Raw genomic sequence first — 19,579 nt, 5'->3', positions numbered from 1 at the left:
TCCTTCATCCCCATCACCTATCTCTCCCATCCGCCTGCCCCCATCCCCTCTGATTACCATCAGTTTGTTCTCTGTAATTAGGACTCTGTTTCTTGCTTTCTCTCTTTATTTTTTGCTCGCTTTGCCATTCTTAATGATATCCATCTTTTAACCTTCAAATGTACTTAGACAGGTCTGTATTTTAATTTGACAGGTGACAGTGCCCAGCTGGATTTTGATGCCCTGTGTGACAATGATGACACAGCCATGGCTGCCTTCATGAATTACTTTGAAGCAGAGGGGGGCCTGGGAGACCCCGGGGACCTCAGTGACATCCACTGGACACTCTAGCATTTGATTTTTAATTCTTACAAATTAGGAATGTGTTAAAGCATTTCATTGACAAAAAACAAAACAAAACAAAAAAAAACAACTGTATAATCTTCTGTACTGTCTTGATACTGTTTTTGTTTTTATCTTTAATTCCTATTAGTAGTCTACCAATTGTTATAGATGTGCACCTTACTTCCACAGCAGTATGGGGAAATGTGATGTTTCCCTTCACAAAGAATGGCTCAGAGTTTCCTACAGACAGTTCCTTTTCTCAGTGACATGGCTTAAAACCCACTAGTTGCTAACTTTTTGTTAAAATATTTCTCATCAAGAATATCACATACATCTTGTTTTGGTTTTGTTTTTATTTTCTGATGCAGTTTTTGAGTGTGGGGAATTTAATATATTGACATTTTCCTGTGTCTAAGATTAATTTATAATGGACTTATACTAGTAGATTTATAGAAGTTGGAACATCTCCGTTTCTTGTATATTTCCTTAATTGAGGATAAGGCTTATACACTTTAAGAAAACTCTGAGCCCTTGAACACCTAAAGAGAGGGTACAATTGGTAATCATAATTGCAGTGAATACTATGTTCAGTCATTGTAAACTTGGGCAAACGTAACCAGGATAGTTATGCTTGGTCAAGCAATTAAGATGGGCTTTAAGTGAGAGACTTTATTTAAAACTCAGGAAAAAAAAAAAAAAAGTTAAGGGATTTTCACTTGGCTTACAGAAAAGGAAGGATCTTGGGGACTAGATCTTGATAATTATCCTTTGCATGTTAGAATTGTTGTTAATGTAACCATTCAAGATTTTCATTACATATAAAACCAGTTTTTGATGCAGAAAATGAGCTTAGTGAAAGATTAGCCCTGGACAAAAATACAAGCCCAAGCAGGTTTAATATCTTGTGTGAAGTCACAGTTAAATTCATATTTTTTTTAAATGTTTAATGTGTATATATCAGCTTCTTGATACACATTTGGGAAAGCAATGGTCTCACTGGTTAAATTATTAGTTAACTGACCCAGGAACTAGCTGTGGCCTTCTAGAATAGGCAATTACAATTACTGTTGCCTGAAACCAAAGGTAATTATACAAATGCTAAGTGTAGTTTTGAAACTGAGGCAATGAGAAAGAATTTAAAAACTAATTTTCTAGCTATCATTACAAATTTGGGCATCATTTTTTAACTGGTAATTGAGGAGTGGCTTATACTGATTATAAGAAGAATATTTAAAATCATATATGTATGTCTCCCTTTCTGAAGGTCATACTTTCATAATACTCTATGTTTTCATAGTTCTTTATAGTTTACCAAATATGTTTTCATATACTTTCTTTTGTGCCCCACAAATGAAAGTACGATAGTCTGGGAAGCTAATGGGGAAGCCGGAAGCTCAGATGTGGGGGAGCCAATTCTCTTCCTCTATGTGGTGCTACAGCAGATAGCTCTCCGAGTCTCACACCAAAACAAAGCATTATTTTGGCCTTGCATATTTCTTTTGGCTGTACATAATAGATTAGAACTTTTGTCAAACTGGTTAATGGCAAACAACCCACCAGGTAACAGGCCAAAAGCACACATTCCCTTCAGCTGGGACCCCTGCAGTAGCTACATGAGGAAGGAAGTATTGGCACATTGTCCTCCAGGCAATACAATATTGGAGAGTCAGCACCACTCCCGGTTCTGGGACTTGAGGGACTTGGCAAGTTTATAATAAGCCAGAGAAATCCTACAGGACGAGGGAGACTGGTTTGCAGCAGGCTAAGCATGATTGTTCTTGTTTCTTCAGACTTAAAACAATCACATCTCCTCTGTAAGTGTGAGGCCATACCAACGTTAACAGTTTAGGGTCTAAACCATTGCAGGTTGGACTTGGCCTCCAGAGCTGACATAAGCTAGGGGTAGCAAGGTGGGTCACTGTGATTGGATGACCTTGAAAGGAGAGGGGCTAACCCTCTTGATGCAAGGCTCAGGGATGCAGTTTCTAGAGGCCATCACTGCTACATATAGAAGCACTTTTTTCTCTTTGTAAGAAGCGTTAGTTCATAGACTGGTGGGCAGATAGCCAATTTAAGGTTTTGATCCTTTAATAACCCACTCGAGGATTTTTCTGTAGATCTTGTCCTGGACCTAGAATCCAATCCATGCAATGCAGGATAATTCTAACTCTCCCATGTTTGGTGTTTTCTCTGACATGTGTTGCATTTACATTGAATTGCTCTTAGGAGAGACAGATATTTTTATGGCTTATGCTATATTACTTTTTCTCCTAACCATTAATTTCTTGCCTTTTGATGAAAAGCATCTACACATTGAATGAGATAATAAAAAGGATATTCTAGTTCCTTTCCCCCACCCCCATAAATCTAAGAATTACTTACAATAACACAGTGGAGTGGGGAAGAGCCTGGAATCAGAAAGAGCCTGCTCACCCTAAGTTTACCTGTGTGACCTCAAGTAAGCCATTTAAACACTCTGTATGTGCCTCAGTTTCCTCCTCTGTAACAAGAGGTTTGATCTCTCTGTTTACTTCCAGTTCTGATTCTATGATTCTAAGCCATGGGACTTGAGCATTAGGGTCAGACTCTAGAACTGTGTTGTCTGGTACGGAGCCACAGGCCATGTGGCTGCTGAGCACTTGAAATGTAGCTAATACAAATTGAGATAGACTGTAAATGTAAAATGCATACCAGATTTCGTACATTTAGTATAAAAAGGGAACATAAGATATCACATTAACAGTTTTATAATGGGACACCTGGCTGGTTCAGTCAGAGGAACACACAACTCTTGATGTCAGGGTCGTGAATTTAAGCCCCATGTTGGGCATGGAACTTACTTAAAAATAAATAAAAATTTAAAAATAAATATAAAAAACTATCTTTTAAAAAAGCAGTTTGATACTGATCACATACTCAAGTATTTTGGATATACTGAATTATATAAAACATTAACATTTTAGTTTTTACTTTTTTAATGTGGCTACAAGAAAATTTTAAATTACCCATGTGGCATATATTATATTTCTATTGGACAGTGCTGCTCTGAAACATTTTATTAAGTGGATATTAGTAGACCACTTTGAAGTAGACCAAAGGTATACCGTAACTATGATATTTACCTCTAAATGCTATGGTTTAAGGAACAATTGTTTATTTATCCTTGATTTAGTATAATCCAATAACTGTGAACCTCTATCCATGTATCCAAATTTAAAACTTTTTTGAAACTAGTAAATCTGAAAATGTTCTCAGTTATTTCATTTACATGATAATAACCTGAAATCAAATAAAACTTGAGGTGTATGTGTTGGCACCCTATTGCAATCACTAAATCTGGAAATCCACCAAAAAATAGGAAAGTAGAGGATAGAGGCTTTTGGTAGTTAAATGAGATTAAAGTATTTCATTACAGTGTCATAGTGGGGAAAGGCTCTATTTATTAGTACTATGTGAGGAATTTCTGTATCATCAGGGCACAGGAAATGAAATAACCACCTAGTTATCGGACCAGGTTTGGTAGTGTCATTTCAGATCCTGCTCTGAAGAATCATCTACCACTTAGGTAGGTCATTGTTTGGCTCTGGATTTGGAAATTCAGATTTGCCAAGTACAGTTATGAGAAGAACAGGGAAAAGATCTAAAATGATCAGAAGCCACCAAGGAAAACTGCCAAACGGCCACTAGGTGTCACTTTTCCATTTCTAGAGTGCTTTGTTTTCATTAATTTTTTCCAAGTTCATAGGGCCAAGGGGAGGCATTTATGACTTGTATTTAGATTAGGTCTGCCTCTCTGGTGTGGGTTATTTTATGAGAAATGCTTTTAAAGAGAAGTCTGGGAGGATGTTTCCCATATAAGAGCCTTGGTTTAAGATCCTTTCCAGATGTGGCTCCAATAAAAGTTGACCATAGAAAGAAAACTTGTCTAACCTGGAACTCACTTGAGACTATATGGTATGTGTGTGTCACTGCTCCTACATTCCTGTGCTTAGTTTTGTTTTTTATACAATTTTTAGCTTTTTTCCAGTTTACTTGCTCTTGTCTGTATACTGGTATTTTTTAAATTTTGTGGTAAGTAATGAAAAGTGAAATTAAACTATATTTTATAATAATTACTAGTTTGAAGTTTTTTTTAACCTAATATATTAAACTTCTTCCCCCCCACCCAAAAAATCTCCTTAACTACTTTCTAAAGTGGAAACAGACTAGAAGATCCAATCTTCCCAAACCACAGGGCAGAGGAGTATACTGAACTACATTCCTCTTTATATATTTGTGTGGGTTCATGAGGGTTCACTAATGGCTATAACCATCTTCTTGTCCATAATGGCACTTAGAAATTCCCAGAACATGTTGTTCTTGCAAGTGGCAACCTCAGTGGAAAGAGAGATTCTCTATTTCCTAGTAATTCACACAAAAATGTCCATCGTTTGGGCCTTTGCATCAACTTGGTTCACATAGAGTTTCCTGAGGTCACCAGGCTGGAATATACAGATTGGCTGGGTTTTGGTTACATGCCCAAACCTGTATTTTAAAAGGTATCCTTGAAAAGCAAAGGATGTCAACAACAGCCAGCTGCCTGACATTCTAGGGCCAGTGGAAAGAATGGGGACATGTGCAGAAAGGACTATGGAAAACTTGTCATTTATGATGGTTGAAGATTTCAGAGGATCGTGGGTTTAGCTCTGTGAATCTGGGGTCTTGTTTCTGGTTATTTTGGGGGGCAGTGAGAGGGTAATGAGTAGCAGCAAGTTGTGATGTATTTTTAACACTGATCATCTTTTTTGTTTAATACCCAGCCACTAGGTGCTTTGGGGGACCCAGTCTATTGCCTTAGTATGTGTTTGGAGACTCCATAAAGAGTTGTCTTAAGTTCTTGTCCAGCTGTGTGTCTCTGGCATAGGATGTATTTTCTTAGGCAGTCCTAGTTCTTAAGCTCACATTTAGGTAGTATTTTCCACATTTATTCCTGTCCACGGAAATCAGTCCCATTATACCTTGTGAGTAAATATGTCACATTTTGGGGGGTTAATTTTTTTTTTCTTCAAAAGACAACACAAAAATGAGGGGCCTAGATTATGGATATTTATAATTTAATAGAACTCTTGAAAAATCTCAGTTAGTCCAGCTCAAAATGGTGATATAGGAAGATCCTGAATCCACCTCCTCTCATGGATGGACCAAATCCACAGTGGTGGGGAAGAGACCATGAAGCAGGCCTCTCAGAGTCCCGGACACTGTTGCTCCTGTCATGATCATGGTCGGCCTTCGTGTAGGAGGGATACTGCCATGGGCTGGGCTCGGGATGGTGCTCTGGCTGTGCCCTGCCTGCTGTGGATTTCTGGGGCCAGCCTGCAGCAGAGGCTGCAATGTCTGCCTCCCTACCCTAGAACATGACAAAGATGCCCAACCCCTTGCACCCCAGTACACAGACCAAAGCCATCTTGGCCACTGAGCAGTTTGAAGGTTTGATGGGCACCACCAGGAGCCCACATCTTCCCTTACTCTGTGCCATGTATACGTTCATCTGCACCATTCCTTCCAACAAGAGCACATTAAGTTCTGCAAGTCTATATGTAAGTCAGCCCAGAGGGCTGCAAGCCCATCTTCATCAGGTAAACCACCTGTGGTCTGAGAGCTAAGCCTACGAGGAGCTGCCACTTATGACTGGGGCAAGTGCATCTTTCACAAGGCCATTATCACTATGGGCAGAGTGAATTTCCCTATGGATCCTAGTAACAGAAACTATAGAGGGGCAAGCAGTGAATGTTGCAAATGTAAACCTATTTGGGCTACACAAAGGACCTCGTCACAAACGAATTTTTTTTTAATTTTTTATTTTTTATAAACATATATTTTTATCCCCAGGGGTACAGGTCTGTGAATCACCAGGTTTACACACTTCACAGCACTCACCAAAGCACATACCCTCCCCAATGTCCATAATCCCACCCCCTTCTCCCAACCCTCCTCCCCCCAGCAACCCTCAGTTTGTTTTGTGAGATTAAGAGTCACTTATGGTTTGTCTCCCTCCCAATCCCATCTTGTTTCATTTATTCTTCTCCTACCCACTTAAGCCCCCATGTTGCATCGCCACTTCCTCATATCAGGGAGATCATATGATAGTTGTCTTTCTCTGCTTGACTTATTTCGCTAAGCATGATACGCTCTAGTTCCATCCATGTTGTCGCAAATGGCAAGATTTCATTTCTTTTGATGGCTGCATAGTATTCCATTGTGTATATATACCACATCTTCTTGATCCATTCATCTGTTGATGGACATCTAGGTTCTTTCCATAGTTTGGCTATTGTGGACATTGCTGCTATAAACATTCGGGTGCATGTGCCCCTTTGGATCACTACGTTTGTATCTTTAGGGTAAATACCCAGTAGTGCAATTGCTGGGTCATAGGGCAGTTCTATTTTCAACATTTTGAGGAACCTCCATGCTGTTTTCCAGAGTGGCTGCACAAGCTTGCATTCCCACCAACAGTGGAGGAGGGTTCCCCTTTCTCCGCATCCTCGCCAGCACCTGTCATTTCCTGACTTGTTGATTTTAGCCATTCTGACTGGTGTGAGGTGATATATCATTGTGGTTTTGATTTGTATTTCCCTGATGCCGAGTGATATGGAGCACTTTTTCATGTGTCTGTTGGCCATCTGGATGTCTTCTTTGCAGAAATGTCTGTTCATGTCATCTGCCCATTTCTTGATTGGATTATTTGTTCTTTGGGTGTTGAGTTTGCTAAGTTCTTTATAGATTCTGGACACTAGTCATTTATCTGATATGTCGTTTGCAAATATCTTCTCCCATTCTGTCAGTTGTCTTTTGATTTTAACTGTTTCCTTTGCTGTGCAAAAGCTTTTGATCTTGATGAAATCCCAATAGTTCATTTTTGCCCTTGCTTCCCTTGCCTTTGGCGATGTTCCTAGGAAGATGTTGCTGCGGCTGAGGTCGAAGAGGTTGCTGCCTGTGTTCTCCTCAAGGATTCTGATGGATTCCTTTCTCACATTGAGGTCCTTCATCCATTTTGAGTCTATTTTTGTGTGTGGTGTAAGGAAATGGTCCAATTTCATTTTTCTGCATGTGGCTGTCCAATTTTCCCAACACTATTTATTGAAGAGGCTGTCTTTTTTCCATTGGACATTCTTTCCTGCTTTGTCGAAGATTAGTTGACCATAGAGTTGAGGGTCTATTTCTGGGCTCTCTATTCTATTCCATTGATCTATGTGTCCGTTTTTGTGCCAGTACCATGCTGTCTTGATGATGACAGCTTTGTAATAGAGCTTGAAGTCCGGAATTGTGATGCCACCAACGTTGGCTTTCTTTTTCATTATCCCTTTGGGTATTCGAGGTCTTCTGGTTCCATATAAATTTTAGAATTATTTGTTCCATTTCTTTGAAAAAGATGGATGCTACTTTGATAGGAATTGCATTAAATGTGTAGATTGCTTTAGGTAGCATAGACATTTTCACAATATTTATTCTTCCAATCCAGGAGCACGGAACATTTTTCATTTCTTTGTGTCTTCCTCAATTTCTTTCATGAGTACTTTATAGTTTTCTGAGTATAGATTCTGTGCCTCTTTGGTTAGGTTTATTCCTAGTTATCTTATGGTTTTGGTGCAATTGTAAATGGGATTGACTCCTTAATTTCTCTTTCTTCTGTCTTGTTGTTGGTGTAGAGAAATGCAACTGATTTCTGTGCATTGATTTTATATCCTGACACTTTACTGAATTCCTGTACAAGTTCTAGCAGTTTTGGAGTGGAGTCTTTTGGGTTTTCCACATATAGTATCATATCATCTGCGAAGAGTGATAATTTGACTTCTTCTTTGCCGATTTGGATGCCTTTAATTTCCTTTTGTTGTCTGATTGCTGAGGCTAGGACCTCTAGTACTATGTTGAATAGCAGTGGTGATAATGGACATCCCTGCCGTGTTCCTGACCTTAGCGGAAAAGCTTTCAGTTTTTCTCCATTGAGAATGATATTTGCGGTGGGTTTTTCATAGATGGCTTTGATGATATTGAGGTATGTGCCCTCTATCCCTACACTTTGAAGAGTTTTGATCAGGAAGGGATGCTGTACTTTGTCAAATGCTTTTTCAGCATCTATTGAGAGTATCATGTGGTTCTTGTTCTTTCTTTTATTGATGTGTTGTATCACATTGACTGATTTGCGGATGTTGAACCAACCTTGCAGCCCTGGAATAAATCCCACTTGGTCGTGGTAAATAATCCTTTTAATGTACTATTGAATCCTATTGGCTAGTATTTTATTGAGTATTTTCGCATCTGTGTTCATCAAGGATATTGGTCTATAGCTCTCTTTTTTGATGGGATCTTTGTCTGGTTTTGGGATCAAGGTGATGCTGGCCTCATAAAATGAGTTTGGAAGTTTTCCTTCCATTTCTATTTTTTGGAACAGTTTCAGGAGAATAGGAATTAGTTCTTCTTTAAATGTTTGGTAGAATTCCCCCGGGAAGCCATCTGGCCCTGGGCTTTTGTTTGCTTGGAGATTTTTAATGACTGTTTCAATCTCCTTACTGGTTATGGGTCTGTTCAGGCTTTCTATTTCTTCCTGGTTCAGTTGTGGTAGTTTATATGTTTCTAGGAATGCATCCATTTCTTCCAGATTGTCAAATTTGTTGGCGTAGAGTTGCTCATAGTATGTTCTTATAATAGTTTGTATTTCTTTGGTGTTAGTTGTGATGTCTCCTCTTTCATTCATGATTTTATTTATTTGGGTCCTTTCTCTTTTCTTTTTGATAAGTCAGGCCGGGGGTTTATCAATTTTATTAATTCTTTCAAAGAACCAGCTCCTAGTTTCGTTGATTTGTTCTATTGCTTTTTTGGTTTCTATTTCATTGATTTCTGCTCTGATCTTTATGATTTCTCCTCTCCTGCTGGGCTTAGGGTTTCTTTCTTGTTCTTTCTCCAGCTCCTTTAGGTGTAGGGTTAGGTTGTGTACCTGAGACCTTTCTTGTTTCTTAAGAAAGGCTTGTACCACTATATATTTTCCTCTCAGGACTGCCTTTGTTGTGTCCCACAGATTTTGAATCATTGTATTTTCATTATCATTTGTTTCCATGATTTTTTTCAATTCTTCTTTAATTTCCTGGTTGACCCATTCATTCTCTAGAAGGATGCTGTTTAGTCTCCATGTATTTGGGTTCTTTCCAAACTTCCTTTTGTGGTTGAGTTCTAGCTTCAGAGCATTGTGGTCTGAAAATATGCAGGGAATGATCCCAATCTTTTGATACCGGTTAAGTCCTGATTTAGGACCGAGGATGTGATCTATTCTGGAGAATGTTCCGTGTGCACTAGAGAAGAATGTGTATTCTGTTGCTTTGGGATGAAATGTTCTGAATATATCTGTGATGTCCATCTGGTCCAGTGTGTCATTTAAGGCCTTTATTTCCTTGCTGATCTTTTGCTTGGATGATCTGTCCATTTCAGTGAGGGGAGTGTTAAAGTCCCCTACTACTATTGTATTGTTGTTGATGTGTTTCTTTGATTTTGTTATTAATTGGTTTATATAGTTGGCTGCTCCCACGTTGGGGGCATAGATATTTAAAATTGTTAGATCTTCTTGTTGGACGGACCCTTTGAGTATGATATAGTGTCCTTCTTCATCTCTTATTATCGTCTTTGGCTTAAAATCTAATTGATCTGATATAAGGATTGCCACTCCTGCTTTCTTCTGATGTCCATTAGCATGGTAAATTCTTTTCTACCCCCTCAGTTTAAATCTGGAGGTGTCTTCGGGCTTAAAATGAGGTTCTTGGAGGCAACATATAGATGGGTTTTGTTTTTTTATCCATTCTGATACCCTGTGTCTTTTGACAGGGGCATTTAGTCCATTAACATTCAGGGTAACTATTGAGAGATATGAATTTAGTGCCATTGTATTGCCTGTAAGGTGACTGTTACTGTATATGGTCTCTGTTCCTTTCTGATCTATCACTTGTAGGCTCTCTCTTTGCTTAGAGGACCCCTTTCAATATTTCCTGTAGAGCTGGTTTGGTATTTGCAAATTCTTTCAGTTTTTGTTTGTCCTGGAAGCTTTTAATCTCTCCTTCTATTTTCAATGATAGCCTAGCTGGATATAGTATTCTTGGCTGCATGTTTTTCTCATTTAGTGCTCTGAAAATATCATGCCAGCTCTTTCTGGCCTGCCAGGTCTCTGTGGATAAGTCAGCTGCCAATCTAATATTTTTACCATTGTATGTTACAGACTTCTTTTCCCGGGCTGCTTTCAGGATTTTCTCTTTGTCACTGAGACTTGTAAATTTTACTATTAGGTGACGGGGTGTGGGCCTATTCTTATTGATTTTGAGGGGCGTTCTCTGAACCTCCTGAATTTTGATGCTCGTTCCCTTTGCCATATTGGGGAAATTCTCCCCAATAATTCTCTCCAGTATACCTTCTGCTCCCCTCTCTCTTTCTTCTTCTTCTGGAATTCCAATTATTCTAATGTCATTTCGTCTTATGGTGTCACTTATCTCTCGAATTCTCCTCTCGTGGTCCAGTAGCTGTTTGTCCCTCTTTTGCTCAGCTTCTTTATTCTCTGTCATTTGGTCTTCTATATCACTAATTCTTTCTTCTGCCTCATTTATCCTAGCAGTGAGAGCCTCCATTTTTGATTGCACCTCATTAATAGCTTTTTTGATTTCAACTTGGTTAGATTTTAGTTCTTTTATTTCTCCAGAAAGGGCTTTTATATCTCCCGAGAGGGTTTCTCTAATATCTTCCATGCCTTTTTCGAGCCCGGCTAGAACCTTGAGAATTGTCATTCTGAACTCTAGATCTGGCACATTACCAATGTCTGTATTGATTAGGTCCCTAGCCTTTGGTACTGCTTCTTGTTCTTTTTTTTGTGGTGAATTTTTCCATCTTGTCATTTTATCCAGATAAGAGTATATGAAGGAGCAAGTAAAATACTAAAAGGGTGGCAACAACCCCAGGAAAATATGCTTTAGCCAAATCAGAAGAGATCCCAAATCATGAGGGGGGAGAAAGGGAATAAAAAGAGGTTCAAAAAGGGAGAAAGCAAAAAAAAAAAAAAGAAAAGAATTAAAAAAAAAGAAAACGCATAAAGAAAAATATAAAAAAGAAAATATATATATATTAGATAAACTAGTTAAAAAACGTTAAAAAAGAAAAGGGTAAAAGTTAAAAAAAAATTTACCAGAAGGCGAGAAAAAAAACAAAAAATGAAAAAGTAAAAAAAAATTAAATTAACTGCAAGACTAAAAAAAAATCACAGGGAGAAAGCCATGAATTCTGTGCTTTGCTTTCTCCTCCTCTGGAATTCTGCTGCTCTCCTTGGTATTGAAACCGCACTCCTTGGTAGGTGAACTTGGTCTCGGCTGGATTTCTTGTTGATCTTCTGGGGGAGGGGCCTGGTGTAGTGATTCTCAAGTGTCTTTGCCCCAGGCAGAATTGCACCGCCCTTACCCGGGGAAGGGGTGAGTAATCCGCTAGGGTTTGCTTTCAGGAGCTTTTGTTCCCTGAGCGCTTTCCGTAGAGTTGCAGAGGACGGGAATACAAATGGCGGCCTCCTGGTCTCCGGCCCGGAGGAGCCGAGAGCCCGGGGCCCCATTCCTCAGTGCCCCCTCAGAGAACAGTGCCCAGTTACTCCTGTTTGCATGACCTCCGGCCGCGCTCTGAGCTCACCGAGCCTGTGGCTGATTCAAGGTAACACGGAGCTGTGATCTTACTGTCGGCTCTGTCTCTGTAGCCAGCTTTCCCGTTCCAGTACCCGCAAGCTCTGCGACACTCAGACACCCCCGATTCTTCTGTGACCCTGCGGGACCTGAGGCCACGCTGACCCCACGTGGGCTTCGCCCCGGTTTAGCCTCTGGAGCTATGTCCTTCAGCGGAACAGACTTTTAGAAGTCCTCATTTTATGCTCCATTGCTCCACCGCTTGCCGGGAGCCGGCCCCTCCCCCCGGGGTCTATCTTCCCGTCGCTTTGGATTCACTTCTCCGCCAGTCCTATCTTTCAGAAATTGGTTGTTTTTCTGTTTCCAGAATTGCTGTTCTTCTTCTCTTTGATCTGCCGATGGATTTGCAGGTGTTTGCAATTTTTAGATAAGCTATCTAGCTGATCTCCTGGTAGCTGAAGTAGTCTCAGCCTGCTACTTCTCCGCCATCTTGACTCCTCCCCCCATCCCAAACGAATTTTAACACCATAGTTCAGGGAGGAAAAAGTAAGAGATGAAGACCAAATGCCATGGTGTGACTGCATCAGTTGAGGCGAAGGAGATCCTAAGGGCTTCTCTAATGAAACATTCCAAGCACACCATTAACCTTTACACCAATTGGCTGCTTGTGTCCTCATGCATAGTAATGAGTAGTATATCATTATGGGTTATGAAGGTGAGTGATGCTCCAGATTACTCTGAGGGGAAAGTAATATTACTAAGAAATGGCAGGATCAACTCTGTGAAAAAGTTAAGCACTGGGATAAGAAGCTCTGTCATCTTAGAACAGAAGTGATTCTAGCCATAGTAATTCCACTCAGAGTCAGATGTCTGGTAGGAACTCTAACCCCTATAAGCACACAGCTAAACCCTGAAATGCAAGAACAACAGTGAACATCATATGAAGACTTGCATTGCTGGACTAGCAAAGGAAAATTGCACTGCTGAACATGATAGTCTGTTATTTACCATGTAAATGGGTGTTACCTCCACTTTTCTCTTTTCTCCTTCCCTTTTTTGTAGTTTGAGTACAGATTCTTAAATATATTATATATACTCAACAAAGAGCACAGTCTGTAACTTTGTGAAAAGTTAAAGACAAGGGGGAGAATCTTAAAAGCAGTGAGGAAAACAACTGGTTACATACAAGGGAACCTCCATAAGACTATCACCAGATTTTTCAGCAGAAACTAAGAAGGCCAGAAGGGAATGGCACCATGTATTCAAAATGCTGAAAGGAAAATAATTCTGCCAATCCAGAATACTCTATCCAGGAACCATCACTCAGAATAGGAGAGATCCACAGTTTCCCAAACAAAAGTTGAAGAAATTGATCACACCAGGGTTATAACAAATGTTCAAGGGAACTCTGAGTAAAAAGGAAAGACCATAAGCAGTAGTAAGAAACAGGGAACCACCAAAGCAGTAAAATTAAGAATATCTATAAAAATCAGTCCAGGAATTCACAAAATAGAAGGATGTAAAGTATGACATCATGTATATGAAATGTTGGGGGGGGTAAAAAATTAGTTTTTATTTTATTTATTTTAGAGAGAGAGTGTGCATGAGTGCAGAGAAGGAGCAGAGATGGAAGGAAAGGGAAAGGGAAAGAATCTCAGGTAGACTCCACACCGAGATCACACCTCAATCTCATGACCTGAGGTCATGACTTGAGCTAAAACCAAGAGTTGGATGTTCAATTGACCAAGCCAACCAGGAGTCCCAAAATTTACTGCTTTTAGAATGGATTCAAACTTCAACAACCATCAACTTAATATGGACTGCTAGATGCATTAAGTTATATATAAACTTAATGGTAACCACAAATAAAAAACTGGTAATAGATATGCAAAAAATAAAGAGAAAGGAATCCAAGTATATCAATAAAGAAAGCCAGCAAACCAAAAAGAGAGCAAGAGAAGAACAGAATAGAGAACTATAAAAACAACCATAAAGCAAGTAACAAAATGGCAATAAGTATAATAATTACTTTGAATGTAAATGGACTGCACACCCTAATCAAAGACAGAGGGTGAGAGTGTAGATAAAAAGCAAGATCCATTTTTATTCTGCCTTCAAGAGATTCATTTCAGACCTAAAGACACCTGAAGATTAAAAGTAAAGGGATACGGGGCGTCTGGGTGGCTCAGTGGGTTAAGTCTTTGCCTTTGGCTCAGGTCATGATCTCAGGGTCCAGGGATCGAGCCCCACATTGGGCTTTCTTCTCAGTGGAGAGCCTGCTTCCTCCTCTCTCTCTCTCCCTCTCTCTCTGCCTGCCTCTCTGCCTATTTGTGATCTCTGTCAAATAAATAAATAAAATATTTAAAAAAAATTTTTTTAAATAAAAGTAAAAGGATAGAGAATCATCTATCATGAAAAGCTGGGGTAGCAATACTTATACTGGACAAAGTAGACTTTAAACAAAGACTATAACATGTAACAAAGAGGGACACAACATAACAAAAGAAATGGTCCGATAAGTAGTTGTAACAATTGTAAATATTTATGTAGCCAACATCGGAGCATCTAAGGACATAAAGCAGCTAATAACACACTTTAAAATAAATTTTTTTAAGATTTTATTTATTCATTTGACAGAGAGATCACAAGTACGCAGAGAGGCAGGCAGAGAGAGAGGGGGAAACAGGCTCCCCGCTGAGCAGAAAGGCCAATGCAGGGCTTGATCCCAGGACCCTGAGAACATGACCTGAGCTAAAGGCAGAGGCTTAACCCACTGAGCCACCAAGGTGCCCCAGCTAATAACAAACTTAATGAAAGCAATTGATACTAATACAATAAATAGCAGAGGACTTGCACATCACATTTATACCAATGAGTAGATCATTCAAACAGAGTCAACAAGGAAACAGTAGCTTTGAATGACACATTGGGCCAGATGCGACTAACAAATATATTCAGAACATTCCAGAATGCACAGTCTTTTCAAGAGAACATGGAACTCTTCCCAGAATAGATCACATGTTAGGCCACAGAACATGTCATAACGAACTCAAAAAGATGGAAGTTATAACATGCATCTTTTCCAATCACAATGCTTTGAAACTAGAAATTAATCAAAAGAAAAAATCTGGGAAGAATACAAATGCATGGAGGTTAAATAACATGTTACTGAACAATGAATGGGTCAACCAATAAATCAAAGAGGAAATAAAAAATACATGGAGACAAATGAAAACAAAATGATCCAGAATCTTTAAGATGCAGCAAAAGTTGTTCTAAGAGGGAAGTTTAGAGCAATACAGGCCTACCTCAAGAAGCAAGAAAAATCTCAAAATAATCTAACCTTACACCTAAAGGAGCTACAAAAGGAAAAGCAAACAAAACCCAAAAGCAATAGACGGAAGGAACTAATAAACAGTACTCCGAAATAAACAAAATAGAAACAAACAAAAAGAACAGATCGATGATACCAGGAGCTGACTTTTTGAAAAAACCAAATTGATAAACCTTATTCCAGATGATAGAAAGAGAGAGAGGGATTGATTCTAATAAACAAAATCAGAAATGAAAAAACACCACAGAGATACAAAGATTATAAGAAAATATTATAAAAATCATATGCCAAAAAATTGAGTAACCTAGAAGAAATGGACAAATTCCTAGAAACACAACCTCATAAAACCAAATCAGGAAGAAATAGAAAATTTGAACAGACCAATTACCAGTAATAAAATTGAATCAGTAAACAAAAAATTCCCAACAAATGGGGTGCCTGGGTGGCTGAGTCAGTTAAATGATGCCTTCAGCTCAGGTCATGATCTCAGGGTCCTGGGATGGAGCCCTGTGTCAGGCTCCCTGCTCTGTGGGAGCCGCTTCTCCTTCTTCCCCACTTCTCCTTTCTAGTGCTCTGTCTCTCAAATAAATTAAAAAAAAAAAAATCTTAAAGAAAAATTCCCAACGAAAAAAAAGTTCAGGACCAGATGGCTTGACAGGTGAATTCTACCAAATATTTGAAAGAGGAATTAATACCTATTCTCAGACTATTCCAAAAAAGAGAAGAGGAAGGAAAACCTTCAAATTTATTTTATGAGGCCAGCATTACCCTGATACAAAAACCAGATAAATACACTACCAAAAAAAGGGGGGGGGGAGACAATATCTCCGATGAACTGATGTAAAACTCTTCAACAAAATGTTAGCAAACTAAATCCAATAATATATTTAAAAAATCCTTCACCATGATAAAGTGGATTTTATTCCTAGAATGCAAGTGTGGTTCAGAATTTGCAAATCAACATATTCCATCACATCAACAAGAGAAAGGATAAAAACCATATGATCATTTCAATAGATGCAGAAAAAGCATGACAAAATACAACATCCATTCGTGACAAAAAACCCTCAGCAAAGTAGGTTTAGAGGAAACATACCTCAATTTAATAATGGCCATATGTGAAAAACCTGTATCTAACTTCTTAACAGTGAAAAGCTGAGAATATTTTTCCCTAAGAATGGGAACAAGACAAGGATGTCCACTCTCACCCCTCTTATTCAATATAGTCCTGGAAGTCCTAGCCACAGCAAGCTCACAAGAGAAAGGAAGAGGAGGCATCCAAATTGGTAAGGAAGAAGTAAAACTGTCACTATTTGCAGATAACATGATACTATACAGAAAACCCTAAAAACTAGTAACAAGGATAGATAAATGAATTCAATAAAGTTGCAAAATATAAAAATCGATATAGAGAAATCTGTTGCATCTTTATACAATAATGAAGTAGCAGAAAGAAAAACAATCCCATTTATAATTACACCAAAAATAAAATACCTAGGAATAAACCTAACCAAGAAGGAGAAACACCTGTACTCTGAAAACTATAAAACATTGATGAATGAAACTAAAGATGATATAAATGAAACAAAAGATACTCCACGCTCATTGATCAGGAGAACAAATATTGTTAAAATGTCCTGACTACCAGAAGTAATGTACAGATTCAATGCAATCCCTACCAGAATTCCAAAAAACACTTTTCACAGAAATAGAAGAAGCAATCTAAAAAGCAATCCTAAACATTCATATGGAACCACAAAAGACCCTGAATAGCCAAAGCAGTCTTGAGTAAGAAGAGCAAAGCTGGAGGCCTCATGCTTTGCACTTTCAAACTATATTACCAAACTACAGTAACCAAATAGTGAGGTATTGGTATAAAAACAGACACACAGATCAACAGAATAGAGGGCCCAACCATCAATCCATAGATATATGGTCGATTAAAACACAACAAAGGAGCCAAAAATATAAAATGGGAAAGACAGTTTAATAGGTAGTATTGGCAAAGCTGGACAGCCACATGCAAAAGAATAAAATTGGACCCCACATGACCTTACTCACAAAAATCAACTTGAAAATAGATTATAAATGTGAATGTAATAAACTTCACCCTGAAAAGCTTCTGTACAGCAAGAAAACCATCAACAAAACCTATTAAAGGGGAGAAAATATTTGCAAATCATGTATCTGATAAGGAATTAATACCCAAGATATATGACAAAAAGAAACAACTTAATGGCAAACAACAACAAAACCACAAACAATCCAATTAAAAAATAGGCAGAGTATGTGGATAGACATTTTTCCAAAGACAACATATAGGTGGCCAACATATACATAAAAATGTCCTTATCACTCATTGTCAGGGAAATGCAAATCAAGACCACTGTGAGAAACCATCTCACACCAGTCAGAATGACATATCAAAAAGATAAGAAACAGCAAGTGTCAGTGAGGATGTGGAGAAAAGGGAACATTTGTGCACTGTTGGTCAGAATGTGAACTGGTACAGCCACTATGGAAAACATCATGGAGGTGCCTCAGAAAATTAATAGATCCAGTAATTTCGCCATTGGGTATTTACCTAACAAAAATGAAAACACAATTCAAAAAAAATATATGTACTCCAGGGCACCTGGGTGGCTCAGTTGGTTGGGTGAGCCTTTGGCTCAGGTCATGATCTCAGAGTCCCAGGATCAAGTCTCACATTGGGCTCCCTGCTCGGCAGGGAGTTTACCTCTCCCTCTGACTCTTGCCCCTCTCACGCTCTCATTCTCTCTCTTTCTCTTTATGAAAAAAAAAGAAAGAAAGAGATCTTAGGCACCCCTATGGTGCTATGGGAGCAAACTGGATGTCCATCTACAGAAGAATGGATAAAGTAGATGTTGTATTTATAGACAATGGAACATTATTCAGTGGCGACAATGAAATTTTGCCATTTATGACAGGATGGATGGACCTAGAGAGCATGATGATAAGAGAAATAAGTCAGAGAAGACAAAGACTATATGATTTCACTTATATGTGGAATTTTTAAAAGATTTACTTATTCTTTTAAGAGAGAGCATGAGTGGTGAGAGGGAGTGTCACTGGAAGAGGGAAAGAATCTTAGCAGATTCCTTGCTGAGCATGGAGCCCGAGACGGGGCTCCATCCCATGACCCTGAGCTCATGACCTGAGCTCAAATCAAGAGCCGGTGGCTCAACCAACTGAGCCACTGGGGCACCCCCTATATGTGGAAATTAAATAACAGAACAAAACAAATAGGCTCACAAATATAGAGAACTGGTAGTTGTCAAAGGGGAAGGGGATTATGGAGGGGTGAAGGGAGTGAAGGGAATAAAGAGGTACAGATTTCCAGTTATAAGTACGTGACAAGGATACAAAGTACAGCCTGGGAAACATCAGTAATATTGTGGTAACTTTATATGGTGACAAATCACAACTACACTTACCATGGTAAGCAAGGCATAATGTATAAAATTATCAAGTCACTATGTTGTACACCTGACACTAATATTGTATGTCAACTATATTTCAAGAAATTTAAAATATTGAAAATAGAACATATGATTCAACAATTCTGCTTCTGAGTATTTACAGAAGAAAATGAAAACACTAACTGGATAGGCGATCTGTGCCGATGCTCACTGCAGCATTGTTTTCAAAAGCCAAGACAAGCACACGACCACTTGGGATGACTGGACAAGAAAATGTGTTATATGTGTCTACACACACACACACACACACGATTATCCAATCAGAAAGAGAAGGATATCTTGCCATTTGTGGCAACACAGATGTATCTTGAGGGCATTATGCTAAGTGAAACAGATCAGGGAAAGACAAATACCGTAGGACCTCACTGGTAAGTGCGATCCAACAAAACACAACAAAATCAAGCTCAGCACAGACTGGCCGTTGCCGGAGGCAGGGCTAGGGAGTGGGTGAAATGGTAAAGGTGGTCAGAATGCACAAAATTCCCCCTGTGAAATGAAAACATCCTGGGGATACAATGTACAGCATGGTGACTATAGCTAATATTACTGTACTGTATGTTTCAAAGCTGCTGAGAGTAGATCTTAAAAGTTCCCATTATAAGAAAAAAAAACTGTAGCTCTACATGATGATGAATGTTAACCAGACTGATTGTTTGCAATACATGAATAAAGCAAATCATTAGATTTTACACCTGAAATTAATACAATGTTAAGTCAGTTGTCTCAATGAAAAAATTTTGTTTTATACT

At 38.8% G+C, this 19,579-nt stretch overlaps 1 protein-coding gene across 3 annotated transcripts in view; it reads left to right on the top strand.

Annotated features, from left to right (window-relative positions):
- BMAL2 (basic helix-loop-helix ARNT like 2) overlaps window positions 1–4,436 on the top strand; it is a 107,277-nt gene extending 102,841 nt beyond the window's left edge. For all 3 annotated transcript variants that reach the window (XM_082738514.1, XM_082738515.1, XM_082738516.1), the window contains one exon: window positions 194–4,436. In XM_082738514.1, the coding sequence (XP_082594640.1) occupies window positions 194–330 (137 nt within the window). In that variant the 3' untranslated portion in view covers window positions 331–4,436. The remainder of the gene's footprint in view (window positions 1–193) is intronic.
- The last annotated feature ends 15,143 nt before the right edge of the window (window positions 4,437–19,579 follow it).

This window comes from Mustela nivalis, assembly GCF_964662115.1.
Source record: "Mustela nivalis genome assembly, chromosome: 7".
Lineage (NCBI taxonomy): Eukaryota > Metazoa > Chordata > Mammalia > Carnivora > Mustelidae > Mustela > Mustela nivalis.
The sequence above is the reverse complement of the archived record's forward strand: the minus strand, read 5'-3'. Positions and strand labels throughout refer to the sequence as shown.